Below are 14,933 nucleotides of genomic sequence, written 5' to 3'. Positions count from 1 at the left end.
ATTGAGGCAGCCTGTAGAAGCCCTTGCAATGGAAGTTGCCAGTTCAAAACCCTCAGCTCTATTTTAATAGCAGTGTTTACAGAGCTTATTTAATGTTATTTTACTATCTGTACAGCTGCCACCTTCTTTTAATTCAGGCTAAGTATGCAGTGTCTTAAAAATAAGACTAACCGCAGTTTTCAAGGCCTTCCAAGGATGCTCTGAAGAGCTTCCAAGGATACTCTAAATCCCCATCAGCTAGCAGGGAGATGCTGAAATGCTGTGAAGTGCTGGTACTAATGAAGTCTATTTGGTGATTTTAATTAAATAACCTCATGTTCCTCATAAATCCCAAGGGTTGCCCACTCCCCAGGGAAGAACTTTTTGTATTTCTGATCTGGACCAGGGGACCTGAAATTTTCCCTGAAAGATGTACCAGGACCTTCCTGTCAAACATCCAGTTATGCTGAGTCTCACCAGCCCAGTACATCTGCCCTGTTCAAAGCTGGGCTTTTTGAAACAAAGGTGTGCAACGTGCCCTGGGAACCTTCGAGTAGGAAAATGCCTCTGGCATCCCTGTTGTTAAGGGAGAAGGCAGACACAGCTCAATACTGTAAACCAAAAGAAGTCCCAACAGCCAGCCCATGGTGCACAGGACTTAGTTGTGAGGAGGAAGAACAGGGTGATGAGTCCACAAAGCCTGTAAACTTCAGTTTTAGTTAAAAGTGCCCAATCCTGGCCATTGTACAGAATGGCTGAAAATGCAGAAGAATGTAAAAGAATGGTCAGAAGTTTGTTACTGTTACTATCTCTAAAATGTACACATTAGTTCCTAAAACTAACCAGAACTGACCTTTGGACCTCCCAAAGCTCACAAAACCAGGTTTCTCTAATCTGAGGGGAAAGGGTGTAATTACAAATTCATTTTTAGCCTACAGGCCGTGTGAGGTGGCTTAAGGGGTCTATTTTCTGCTTAGATACTTTCAGCTCAGAAGAATGGAAAGCAGACATGGTCTCCCATCTCAGGGGTTGTATCTTAGCAATATAGAAGGCACTCTCATGTAAATCAGACACGGCAAACGAGACATTAACACCAGCTCTTCTGGCACTTCCCACAATGACACAGTGGAAAAGCAGGACTTCTCCCACATGATGGTGCATAAATTAATTGCATGCACACTGCAGAACTTAGTGCACTTCTTCCCTGGAGAATGTGAGACTACAAAAGTGATGCCTGTGAAGCTCTCCAAAGCCAACACCCAACATGCCTCAGAGCTTACATTCACCTTCACTACACCTCAACTAAAACTTCCAGAAACCAGATACACTTGTGAGAAAGGCTGACACTATCTACCCTAGGACACCGATATCCCCATCTCCTCTGCAGGGGCGTTGCCACTGTGCTTACATCACAGGGACCTACCCCCATCGGTGAGCAGACACTAAGGGGCCCTTTCTGGTAGCGGCACGCACTACAGCATCTCCCTAGCCCATATAAACCAGGGCAACAAAAGCTGTGCATTGTTACAGTTGCTGGCAGGGATTTTGCCAGCACAGCAATGCTATCCAAGTGCATGACTTCCTAGTTAACACAGCCAGCAATGTTAACAAATTCAACAAATTTAAATTAACAAATTCAACAAATTTTAATACGCAAAGTTAACACAATGCCAGCAAAACACTACAGTGTAAACCTGAGTCAAAGACAGGTATACAGCTGAGGTCATTTCTGCTCAGAGAAAGGAGAATGGGAAAAGCAATGATTACTGATAGGTTAGCAATGTCAGCAGCTCACTTCCCAACTGCAAATACAGATCTCCTTACCTAGAAACCAAAAGAACAAGATAAATCCATACATGGCTATCATAAGTAATATCCACTTCTCCACTGAATTTCCTCCCACTGCAAAATGTGGCTTGTGAGATGGTACTCCTTCATCTCCCAAGGGGAGGAAAAGCTTTCACCATTGATCTGTTCAAATGAGTCACCAGAAAAACAGAACTGTAAATCCCAGCATGCCTGCGCTACAGCAGGAAACAGTAGGAAACACATACAGGGCAGAGCAGCTGCCTCGGCACGGGCTGGAAAACTCGTCCTCTGAAGGAAGAGAAACGAGATGTCAGGAAGCAGGAGAAAAAGTGCAGGCTGCGGACCCCTACACCAACTTAATCCCGCGCCTGAAGGTGGTACAAAGGCGGTACCTCTCAGCATAGCTTCCAGCCCCAGATGCCAAAGAAGATAAAGCAAGAAATCTTACTCAGGATGCACCACCGAGCAGAGGCATTGTGTCACTAGACACTGTAATACAAATCCTCCTGTAAACTTCCAATATCATTTGCAGCACCAGCCTTCTCGGGTGTCTCTGGATGAAGCACTGTTTCAGCTCTATGTTTAGCACTTGGAGAGAAGCCAGAAAGACTTCCATAACCACTACTGATTTGTTAATCCTTTAATGCACAGGCACTGTTTGTTACTTAGGACGTCAGGTTTCATCACTCCTCAGCATGCTGGTGATAGAACTTCTTGACACCAGACTGCAAATATTATTGCAATGCCAATACTCCCAGGGAGAAAGCCAAGCCGAGTTAAAATGTGACTTTGGTGTTGACAAGCCAGTTTGGCACTGCAGAGTTCAAACAGCCAGGATCACCAGGCAGCTTTAAAAACAGAAGAAAGTTTGCCAGGATCCTTTTTGACTAGAGTCTTATCCCAAGATCCGCATGGTAACAGCTAAACACTTTCCAATCAGATGGAGCAAGTAAGAATACAGTAAGTGGATTATACTTTTCCAAGAAAATGCTGGGAGCAATATGTATGTATGCATGTGAGTTTGTGCCTATACAGATTCTCCTCATCTTTCTCATTGAAAGAGAAAAAATCCAAATCTAGGTTTGCAGCATGACAAATTTGGAGCTCAGTATTCCCAGGGAGTTTACCCAGACTGTGATAGCTTCAACTCTTCTCCTGTTGCCCTAAGGAAAGCTTTACATGATAAAAAGAAGTATTCCTGAATGTGATCTAAAATAGATCTGATCCTGGCCTTTTTGGAGGGCCATTAAGACATCGCACAGGGGCTGTACAGAAGGTCACAGCCAGGCTGGCACTGGTGCCTGCTGCTGCTGGGGTGGGGGCAACTGGCTTTCACCATAGCACAGAGCTGTTTTAAAATCATTTCCCTCCTGGATTCAACATCCATAGTGACACAGCATGAAAGGTGAGGACACCTGAGGAGAGACACCTGAGGAGGAAAAGGCACAGCCTTCCCACCCAGGACAGCAAGAAGGGGAAGGGCTCATGGGGCTGGTTCAATCCCACGCACCCCCATACTGACTGGGCTTCATCTTCTCAATGCAATAAGTCCAGGCAGCTATTCAGCCACTATTAATCTACCACCCATTAATTACCAGCCACTTTTTTTTTGACCTTATAAGGCAGATCTGATGCTCAGCTGTGGGAGGACAAGGCTGGGCCAAGGGCGCACAAAGTCCATTCCTGAATCCATATGCACCCCAGCTACCCACACACAGCCCGTCTGCTTACCAATAGCTCCAATTAAATGGTCTTGGGGTTTTGACTACCACCAGCTTGCTCAGGGTTGGAAAAAAGACAAAGGGAGTTAAAATTGAATTAGCAATTGATTAATACATGAAGCCACTCGGTAGCTGTTGAGTTGAGCACCCTTTGGGGGCTTTAACTCTTTGGTGCCTTGTGAGCTTTGTTTCACAGCTAGCAATGCCAATGAGCACACTGGAAATCTGGGGTAATCGTCTAAACAAAGTCAGTTTAAAATGTGTATTTCAGTAAAATCAAGGTTTGACAAAATTATTTTACTGACATTTCAGTAAGCATGGATCCTTCATCCTCTAACAGGGATGTTTTAGAAACATGGATCCTGGAGCAGTCTGTCTTCAGAACTGGTGAAATGCAAAGATCAGCACAACACAAACTGGCAAAAGGGTATTTTTAATTTTAAATAATTGAAGGTATTTTTTTTATTCCAGTCTTTATAATTGGAAAGAATCTGGAACAAAATGACCATGAAACTCAGTGCTTGAAATAAGAAGCAAAGTATAGAAAAAAACTTTAAAATGTGAGGGAGGTAGAATATACAACAGTGAAAGGATGCAAAGAACAACAGGAAAAGGGCTAACTTTTCCATTGGTTTAAACAGACAGCTGAATTCAGCAAAGTTGCCCCTATCTACAGTAAGCACAGTGTTTTGTGGGGGCATTCAGGGGACATACCAGCCAGAATGGCTGTCTTCTTCCCGCTGCTTGACATTGCTGTATACAGATAGGTAAGCACCAGGAGTGATCAAAAGCCCAGCGGCACGTGGAGTAGACTTTGAAGGGCAGATGCAAGCAAAAAGTGCAAGTTTAGAGAGGTCTGTTCAGATTTAAGCAAAATCTCAAATAAAAGCTGGGAGCCAGCACTGCACAAAACTATTCCCAAGGCTGTCTTTTGACTACAGCCTCCTCTTTCAACAAGATAAAAGTCAATGTAAATGGGCAAGCAAGACAAAATCCTACAGCAAGGGCATAGGCAGCACCAGACCCTCACAGAATCCCCTAGAGCAGCAGTAGATCAAGGTGTTCTGCAGGAAGGCATCTCTGAAACATACACAGACACTAACAGAGGGTTTACTTTCTTCCTTTTTCCTTTTTTTTATAACAAAACAAAACCAAATTCCATCAGTGGGTGCTTGATATAAAAAGTCCATTATGTTCTTCCCCTGTCAGGATGTCCACCGAAAGCCTTTGTGCATTCAAGTGGGCAGTCAGATACAACTATATGGAAAACTAAGCCACATTAATATCTATTAGGCAATAAAAAACCTACCTGGGAAAGGAGCTTGTTGTCATCCTCCAGAAGTTTCACTTTTGTTTCAAGTTGCCTGATATAGTTGGAAGACGAATCTTTAGGAAAAGAGAAAAAAACACATGTAAGCTTCTTGTGCTACAGGCAAGTACTGACAGACAGCAACACGTCTTCCCACTCCGTGGAAGGCATGGTTGAGAAAGACCAAAAGAATAAAACCCCAAGTTCATAGGGTGAGTACGGGATTCAGCCAAAAGTGATTTTCACTAAAAAGCTGAGATTCAGCAACAGCAACATCTTCTGTGAATTCATCTCAGTGCCACTTGGTTGGGGAGTGAGGGAGTAGAGAAGGAAAGTGAAGTTGAAAGACTGTCTTTCATGATTTTATACAAGTAATTTCCTAGCTTTAAAAGCCATTATGATTCATGTAAAATGTACCAAAATACTCAATAACAGAAGAAGATTTTAGGCTTGAACAAACAACCCCTCCACACACGTGCCTTTTTTCTTTCAAAAACAACTGAAAACCTCACAAGAATGAGCTGCTGGCACAGCCCTACAAGGAGATCACTGCCACAACTTCCAGTGCTGTAAAAGGGGAAGAACTGTGTACAGCAAGGCCGCAGAGCTGCAGCACACACACAGCAAGTGCTTGCCCAGGACATCTGTTTTTTCTAGTGGAAGCACATAACACTAAACAGAAAAATTCCAGGAGAATAAAATACAGAAAACCCTCACATAAAATGGCAATATTCAACCTGAAAGAATGTAATGGCCATTTTTCCATTGCAATAAGACAGCAACACCAGATAGGGTGACCTGGTGTATAAGATAACTTACTGAAGAGCTATGTGGGTGGCTTACTGCTCTCCAAAACATCTGATTCTTGTTTTGAAACGTGCTTTGAAGCAACACACTTGCAAATTCCAAGGGAAGAAAATAAAGGAACCTGGGAAAACCTTGTCTCTATTTTCATCACAGCTTAGTGGTTTGCAATGGCTCCTTACAGACATGCAGATGTTTGCAGAATTTCTCCTCCACTTTGGTAGCAGAGGCTGAGAGTTGTTACAGCACCAGGAAAAAGGTTTTGCAGCTTAAGCGTACAAAAAACCCCAAACATCTTCTGCACTGCTAAAGGGGCTCTGCAAAATGGAATTATCTTTTACCTCATTTCATTTATCACAGTATGACTGCAAAAGCCACTATTCAACCACAGAGTTTCTCACCAAGCAGGAATCAATGAGCAAGAGGGTGTTAAGGCAAACAGCACTGATGCTGGCTGGTGCATGTTGCCAACTGCCAGAACCTTTCAGGATCAGCCCCACTGTGGTTAGCAGGCACCACTGCCTGCATCTCCCCACACACAAACATGCGCCCATGCACACATATAAGGTTTAGGCTGGCTCTGCGCTAAACAGTTTGTCTTTGCCTTTGCCAGTAGCTGCCAAATGCACTCCAGCACAAGTCTGGATGCTGTTTCTTGGCCACTCTGGGGGCAGTTTAGCAGAAGAGCTAGCATGCAGGCTACCGTTAATCACTAAGAGTGCTTTGACCATTCAAGAGAATAATTGGAATATGCTTGAAAAAGTGCTGCCATAAACAAGTGCCAAACCGCACATAAAGGAACAGCAGGATGGATCAAGTCAAGTGCCCATCTAAAGCACAAACACTCTCAGAGGAAACATGCTCCCTTTTTTGTTTGGATCGTGCTTTGTCCAAACTGAGGAAATCCAAACTGTCCTCATGGAAAAGGTTAAGATGACACTGTAGGAAGCTATGCAAGTTCAGTGAACAGTTCAAGTAGCGGTAAGGTTCACAGCAGTTATCACCTTCAGCTGCAGGGACCACAAACTGTCCAACAACAACCCCAGCGTGGGAGGGGTCTCCAGGTCAGAGGAGAAGAGGGCAAACCAAGTAGCTTATATAGGTTATAGGATCAATCCATAGCACCTTCCCTGCCAAAGCCTCGTGCCAACAGTGTCATGAATTTAGTCATGCATATCAAAAGGTGGTGAGTATAATGCTGCTGAAGACTGGTGCTTAAGTCAGCAAGATTCAGCATCAGCTTGAACAACTTGCTGAATTAGTAATGAATCTGTCCTCCAGCAGGACAAGAGGGGAGTGTGAGTATCTTTAATACAAAGCCAGGAGGACCACAGACCCCTTGGTCTGACCACCTCTGTACCCCAGGCCACCACACTTGGTTAAGTTACCCCTAAATTCAGTCCAGTAACACTGTTTGGCTGAACAGTTCCAAGAACTGTCTTCAGACAGACCTAGAGACTATCAGAGACTCCACCATTTCACTCGTGTGCTGTATACAACAGCTTCCATCAGTAGATCTGCTCAGATAAGGTGTCCTTCCTTGCCTGCCCTGTACCTGCATGCTGCCAGGGCAGCAGCAGAGCCAAGTGCTTCTACACAATGAATGCAGTGATTCTGATACAACAGATCCTGATTTTTATCTCCAAGTATTGGTGCATTCAAAGCAGCTACAAGGAAGGATTCAAAGTGGTGCCAAAGAAAGGCTCCATCCATGCCTGCCTGGGAATCAGAGATACGCCTCTGGATTAAGCACAGCCTCTGTGAGCATAAATTGCACAGGCAGCAACACTTTCATGAACAAGTGTAAAAATGCTAGATAATGCTAAAGATCTCAATGTGATGCCAGTAACAGACATGGACTCCACAAGAACCATAGCCCTGACTAATCCTGCTGCCCATTAGTAGCCCAAATCTGCTTCCCAGGTGGCAGGGAGCCCGCTATATGCAGTGATCCCTCTCACCTTTGTATACTTTTACCACTACCAAGCGTTTATATTGTGAACTACCACACCACATCCACAGCAACCAAAACCTGAAAAGCTTATGGGACATATTTCTGATGCAAACCAGCTCTTTTCTCACAGTTCTGTGCCTGTGGAGAACAGACAAACTGCAGCAAGTCTTCTCCAGCAGCTCTATGCCCAAGCACAGCAGGAAGTTACCCAAGGTGGAGGCTGGCAACCTGAACTTCATGAGCAACCTCTTCAATATGTGCTTGGGGTGGGTTCCAGCACTGCTAACAGCTAAAGAAGATTTATGTTAAGCGGATGAATGGTGATACAGAAGCTGTTGTGTTCAGGCCCCAAATGCTACAAGGACTGACCAGTTGGTTGATGAGAAGAATAGAGCATATCTGCCAGAGAAAAGGAAATGGAGAGAGGATTATTTCCTCACTTAGGTTTCATATCCCTTGCAAAAAAAAAAAAAAAGAGTACTCCTTGGGAAGGCAACCCCTGCATCCCCAGGACACACTAGTTACCTCCAGGCTTGAAAGCCTGCTCGGAGATTTACTAGAACTCTTCAAACACTACTGTTCAACCCCAAACCATGTCCGATGTCTGACCTCAGCAAGACAGTACCCCACAGCATCATAAAATATATGGAGGAAACAAAAGAAAGAAAGCAAATGAGGTTTTTTGTCAGCAGAAGATGTTCCATCTCAAGCAAAGGCTGAGAAACAGCGCTCAGAGCCATCACCATCCTTGCTGTGCCCTCAGAGACTAACTGCCTCCATCTTCTGGACCTGCCTGTGTTGAATTAGGTGTCAGGTGAGCCATTTGCATCTTGATCTCGGGTTTAAAAACCCCATAACTCTCATGACAGCAGGCAGTAACACTGCCAGGCTGAGCAGCAAAACCCTAGGCTGCATCTCTCCCACATTAGATCAAGAAACACATTCCCAACATTTTTCTGCCTCTGACCTTCCTCTTATCAGAGCTTCCCTCCTCTCCTGCCTCCCCCAGAGCCATAGGGCAAGGACAGCCCTGCTGACCCACCCAGGAGAGGCAGCAGAGCTGAATCACTGATGTCTTGGACCCCCCTTTTCCCCTTCATTAAAATTGAACAAACGGTCCGCATTGCCTTGTCAAAGCCTGCCACGCACTGTGAGGAATGCTCCACCTTCACCAGCCCCAGTGCACTCTCCTCACTGGCAGGAGTAGCTCCCAGACCCGGGTGCTGGGGCATATCCACAGCACACCCACCCAGCCACCACCTCATGACACCGACTTTGAGTCCACCCATGCCTGCTGGAGCTTTGCCACTGAACTGACACCTTGCCCTAGCCTGGCTGGTCAACCATGCCAGCTAGCTCTAGCACAGTGAAAGGGAGGTACAGTATCAGGGAAGCAGACAAGGCCAAGGACACAGGGTCAAGGATAAGCTTTTTGGGAGGATGGTCTGGCAGTCAGTGCCACCTGGGATGCCAAGAGAACCAACATCCTCCTCCAGTTACTCCTCATGGCCACAAGCACAGCTGCATGAGTAATGGGTGCCTTAGTGAACCAGATGGCACCAGAAAGAAGGAATTTCCCATCAGAACATCTCACTCACCTCACACCCAGCACCCTCCCTGTCACAGCCAACCATCACACTTGGCACAGAAGAGAAGGCTGGGGAGAGAGACAGCACCATGCCCTGCAGGCTGCTACCCGCAACAGCGAAATGGATGAAAACCATGATCACCATGAGCCATTGATCACTTGTACAGTGCAGATGCTTCAAGCTAAATTGTTCAGAGCTGTAAAACCTGAAGTCCCATTTCTTCACAAAGCCTTTGAAAATCTAATTGAATGTAGCACTGCACATTTTCTCCGAGAGAGGTAGAAGAGTCACATTCCAGCTTAAAAAAGAACATTACTGTTATTGTCCACCCTCCTCAAGATTTACTGCCTTAAATACATACTCCATCTGGAATGGGGTGTAATTCAACCTGGATGTAATCTAACTGAGTAACTTTTTTCCACATAGATAAACCACTTAATACTCATTACAGCTAAATTGAGGCAAGACAAATCACTCTATCTTGCTTTAGCTCAACAGCCTCTGAGAGCAGGGAACCGCCTGACTCCTGAAGCTTTTTTAAAACATAAATTAGAAACTGTTTTAACAGTGAAAACAAACTTTTAGCCCACAGAGCACAGAACAGCATCGTTTTCAAAGGCACTTGGAGATACTGGAACTGTTCTGATTCTCATCTGAGATATCAAAAGAATGTGTCAGAGGTAAACACTATGAATTATACATTTATTTTGATAGTAGCACAATAAATGTTTTTGTTTCCTTGTATGTCATTTCTCCAAACCACAAGCACACAGAGTAGAGGTTTGTGTGATAGCTACATGGTTGGGATTGAGACACTTTCATTTAAGACCTTTTCATAACAAGGCTTTAGCACTTAAATGAACGTATGAAAAAAATGCAACCCCTTTAGTTAGGGCTGTTCACAGAAAAGATGCAAGAAAAGGTTATTGTAGGTGTTGGTGAGATGAGGAAGCTGCCAAGGGCCCTCTGATGGGGCTCACAGCAGGATGGTCCCTACACCCAGCCAGGGCAATATGAAACAAATTGGCATGAGCAGACTTTAGCAAACAGAGGTGCCTTAGTCCCCTTCCACACCATCCCACTGAGGTTTGGTTTGTCTTTTCGGTGTCTGCTATGCAGTGTGATGGGGTGCTGGCTGGCAGGCCAGGACCGCGGTGCCCCATTCCAGCACTGTCCTCACACGCACCACAGAGGAGAATCCTAACAGGATTCTTCATAATCCAAATCCAAGGAGGAAAGATGCAGGAAGGAGTGATGCTCTGCCAGGTTAGCACCTTGTGGCCAGCTGCTGCCTTCTCCTTCATGTGATGGGATGCTGACATTTTCACTTCTTCCCTTTCCATCAAAGATCATCTCATAAAAAGGCCTTCATTTGTGCTCAATAAAACATTTTACTGTTAGTCGGCAGCTTTGTTATCACACCTCTGCTCTTCAGCACCATATTTCAGATTTGTATTGCTCTGCTGGTTTTGCTTCTTGACACAGACAAGCAGGACGAAAAATAGGCCAGCACTCTTGTAAGGAAGTCGATTTATTAAGGCAACAGCACTCTTTCAGAGCATCTGGGAAGCAGATGAAACTCACATAGCTTCACAGACTGTCATTAAAGCAAATTACTGAGAGATGGACAAACCCACCACCCATGCCCACCACCTCACTGACCTACAACTACCTTCTCTTCTCTCACGTCCAGAATACCATGCTCTACTAACTCCAATCCTCACGCCTCTCCAGTAGGAGGTTGTGCACAGTTTGGGGTCTCCCTTGGGATGAGGCAAGACAATATGCAACAACAAGGTCTATGACAGACAGAAGCTCCTTTTGTAGCTTTGCAAGATATTCTGCAAGCAAATCATACCAACCTGCTCTACCTCTTGTCCCACCACCTCATTCATTGTAGATTGTGCACTCTGCTGAGCAGCGTTAAAGAGGTGTCAAGAGGGCACTTACAGAAACAGAACTATGGAAAATATCATTATTTCCATATCTGAGATGATGCAGCACACTTTTACTGAATAGACATTGCATTAGACTATGCTAAAGAACTAAAAGACTCATATGGAGCACCCAAAACCATTCACGACAACATCTGTCTTTGTAAGACCTCATTTTTAAGGTGCAGGTGATAACTCAGGTACAGAACAGGTACACAAACGTTATTCAAAACAAGAGAGAAGTGTGTTACCAGTCCAATCACAAACAGCAAAGAAATCTGGTCTCTAGCAATACACATTTTTCTAACTTTCACAAGGCAGTGGTTATGCGCTGGTGATGCTCTGTGCTGCTGCTAAGTGCTGCTCTGGCAGGATGCAACATATGCCACTGCAGCTATTTAATTAACATTTCATAGCAAGCCTGTAACTACGAGCTCTCAAGTTTTTCAAGACCACACATTCCCAACTCAGTTCCAGTTCATTAGGCCTGTCTGGGAGCTTAGCAGCCTGAAGTCAGTCTGTAACCGTTTGATAAGGTCTCTTCTGATTTCAGATTTTACAGCTCCCTACTGTGACTTCGAGCCATGACATCATCTCCACGCACGGCAAAACATCTGCTCATGACAACTGACAACAGGAGCTCAAGATATCCTGATACTGAGATTTCATTAGGAGTCGGCTGATAGGGAAGCAAGGAGCATGTGCCTGTATATATCCATGTACTGCAGTGCAGCTGGAAAAGAGCTGTCTTGTCCCATCAGAAAGTAGCCAACAGTTTCTCCTTCATGCTTAGATGAAATTTACATTACAATCTTCATGGGAGCTGTCCTTCTATCATGGAATAGCACAGCAAGAACCACTGGAATCGCTTGCATTTCAGGATGTCTAACCCACTCAACCCATAAAACCTGCTTAATGGGAAGGTGGTAAAACACCTTCCAATCCTGTAGTATGACACCACACTTCCCTTCTCCTGAGATGGACAACCGGTAGCGGCTCTTCTGCTGCTGGGAGTGGACAGGGACAGACAGTGCTGCTGTGGCCCTCCATGGCTTTCCACAGCTCTCCTTGTAAGCCTGCTTGCAGAGGACAGCACCTTCACCAGCTGCCTGGGTGTACTGTGCAACCACGTAGATGTACTCAGGGAAGCATTGCCTGAATGCAGAAAGGACAATTCTACAACAGCATTCAAATCATAGGTGGATCAAAGAGATTCTCCCTTCCAGACATTGTAGTACCAGCATGTTGCTATCAGCTTTTCCTAGCTGATATGAAGGGAGACAACAAAACATGCAGAAGCTGGAGAAAGGACAGGGGCAGATCAGACTGGCTACTGAACATGACACTGCACTCATAAAAACTTGTAAGAGAGGATGAGTATCATCAACAAACTGGAGGCTTTTTGACTGCCTTAGTCAATGTAGCTCCATCCAAAAAGCTTTGCTTCCCCTATCATAGCTGCACTGCAGGATCTTCAGCTGTCTCCAATTCAGGCAGAGTAAAGCCATAGCCCAATGACCAGTGCCAAAGCAGTGAATTAGGAGATCATCATAATCTTCCTTATCCTGCACCTCTCTGCCACAGATGGGCAAGGGCTGATCTACCACAGTATGGCCTAAGCAGGACCTTCAATGAGAGTCTAATTTTAGAGACAGAGAGATAAATCCTCCACTTTTCATAGAGCCATGGGTTGCTCCTCATTGGTGCAATGGACTCCTCAATGCACAGGAAGGAACAGCCAGACTCTCTGCTCAACGTTTGAGCCCTGCCAGACAGTTGTGATGTACTCTCCCATAGGGGAAGGCAGAGATGCACGGAAAGTTGTCACCAGCACTCATTTGGGGACTGCAGCTGCAAGTTACCGCTAATGGGATTCTGCAGATTTAATGATTATGAAAAGGTTAAAATGACCTGCCAGGCACCCTCAGCTGTTTAAGCCTCTTTTCCTTCCTCGTGCTGCTTTAATCTTGATGGCTTGGTCACGTGACCCAGTCAAAAAAAGCCCCAAAGCCGATTAGTGGCTTTCCACCGGCCACAAAGAACTCAAAACATTTGGGATGGTTTGGCGGCTTCAGGAAGAGTAGCCCGCTTAGCTCCATGCCCTCCTTTTGGCGGCACTTTGATGAATGCTGCAGCCTCTAGAACTCACCAAGAGGGTATGGGCCCAGGAGAAAAGCCCTGAAACTAATGTGGCAGGCTGCACTCATTTCCACTTCACATCTAGTTACTTAATTCCTCCTTCCCACCTCAAAAACCCAACCCTTCCCACCTGACATGGGCTACCGCTGCAGTAGTCACTGTCCCATTCTCTACAACAGCAACCGACAGCTACCTAAATCCATCCCATTGCCAGCATGCTATGCTGAAAGCCTCTGCCAAAGTCAACCTAAACTTTTGTGGCACCATCCTTCAATTCCTCATACACAGCAGTTCTGTGGAAAAGGATCTTGGGGCTACTGCAGTTTGTAAACTGTGTGCAGTTTGTAAACTGTGTGCAGTTTGTAATCAGTGTCACGCAGGGGCAAAAGGAGTATATTGTGATGCAGGAACAAGCGTCATGTATGTAAACAAGGGAAATAATCCTCCTTCATTGGTGCTATTAAAGTTCTTGAACAGGGATCTGTGTCTAGTTTTAGGCATCATGCTTCAAGACTCATGCGGACTACTTGGAAGGAATTCAGGAGAGAAATAAGGAGGATAAGAGTGTGGAAAGCATAATCCATCAGGAGAGCTTAAAGGAACACAGATTGTTTAGCCTTGAGAAGAAAAGACGAAACATAGATGGAGTAATGAGTTCAAATACGCAAATGATTGTCAAAAAAAACTGAAGTGAATAAATTGTTTTCCATGTCCACACAGGGAGAGCAAGCTCCCTAACAACAAGGGTGTTTAAGGGCTAGAAGAAATTGCCTTGGGAGGTGGCAGAATTGCCACTGAAGGCAGCTTTCATGAGCAGGTTAGGCAAACATCTGTCAGGAGTAGTTTAGGTATAGCTGAGTCTGCCCTGGGGCAAAGGGATGGGTTACATGACCCCGAGAGCCTTTCAGTTCTGTTTTCCATGCCTACCCTGTCCAAGTATCACATGAGAAAATCTCAGGCTATTCCACTTACATTCCAGAAAGCAAGCACCACAATTATTTGAAGGCAAAAATGGAATCACTAAACAGCCTTTGACTGGCGCGTCAGATTCAATAAATCTGAAACCATCCACATATTTTGGTTTTCCATCACCTGCAGAAATTCTTACCTAACTGCATGGTGGCTGGCAAAGAAGAAAGCAGGCCTGGCAACACCCTCTGGAGAAGAACAAGTGCTGGGGTAGAGCCCTCCAATACTAATGGCATGTTGCAGTAAAAAGGTTATATTGAAAACAGTTGGATGCTTTAAAATACAGTCAGTGATTTCAAGAGTTAGTACCTCCACAAAAAAAGAGAGCTTTTCTCTTAAAGCATTATCATTTCCAGCTTTTCCAAAGAAATTCACAGTCCTAAATCACAGAAGGCCAACATGCATGAGGCTCGGTATGACTACAGCAACAACATATGGTCTCTAGCCGAAAGAGCCTAAAAAAGAGGAGCTCAGTAAATACAGACAAGCTGCGGAATGCCAGGAAACCATGTGGGTTAGGAAACGGCCTCAGCAGCACTGACAGTCTGACTGCAGCCAAGGCTCCTAGCCACTGTGACAGAGGAAAGGGCTGGAGAAGGCTACAGACACAGCCGTGTCCGCGAGTATGAGTCTCAGGGCAGCACGAGCGAAAGTACAGAGGTGCTAATTTGAAAACTGAGTACATGGGGAATGGAGATCAGGTTGTCCTAAGCTACTGTAATAGTC

The 14,933-nt window shown here is 45.1% G+C and overlaps 1 protein-coding gene across 3 annotated transcripts in view; it reads right to left on the bottom strand.

The window, feature by feature from the left end:
- CCDC85C (coiled-coil domain containing 85C) overlaps window positions 1–14,933 on the bottom strand; it is a 107,465-nt gene that overhangs the window by 36,316 nt on the left and 56,216 nt on the right. For all 3 annotated transcript variants that reach the window (XM_065685399.1, XM_065685400.1, XM_065685401.1), the window contains exon 2: window positions 4,819–4,895. In XM_065685399.1, coding sequence (XP_065541471.1) covers window positions 4,819–4,895 — 77 coding nt within the window. The remainder of the gene's footprint in view (window positions 1–4,818; window positions 4,896–14,933) is intronic.

This window comes from Lathamus discolor, chromosome 6 (assembly GCF_037157495.1).
Source record: "Lathamus discolor isolate bLatDis1 chromosome 6, bLatDis1.hap1, whole genome shotgun sequence".
Classification (NCBI taxonomy): domain Eukaryota; kingdom Metazoa; phylum Chordata; class Aves; order Psittaciformes; family Psittacidae; genus Lathamus; species Lathamus discolor.
The sequence above is the reverse complement of the archived record's forward strand: the minus strand, read 5'-3'. Positions and strand labels throughout refer to the sequence as shown.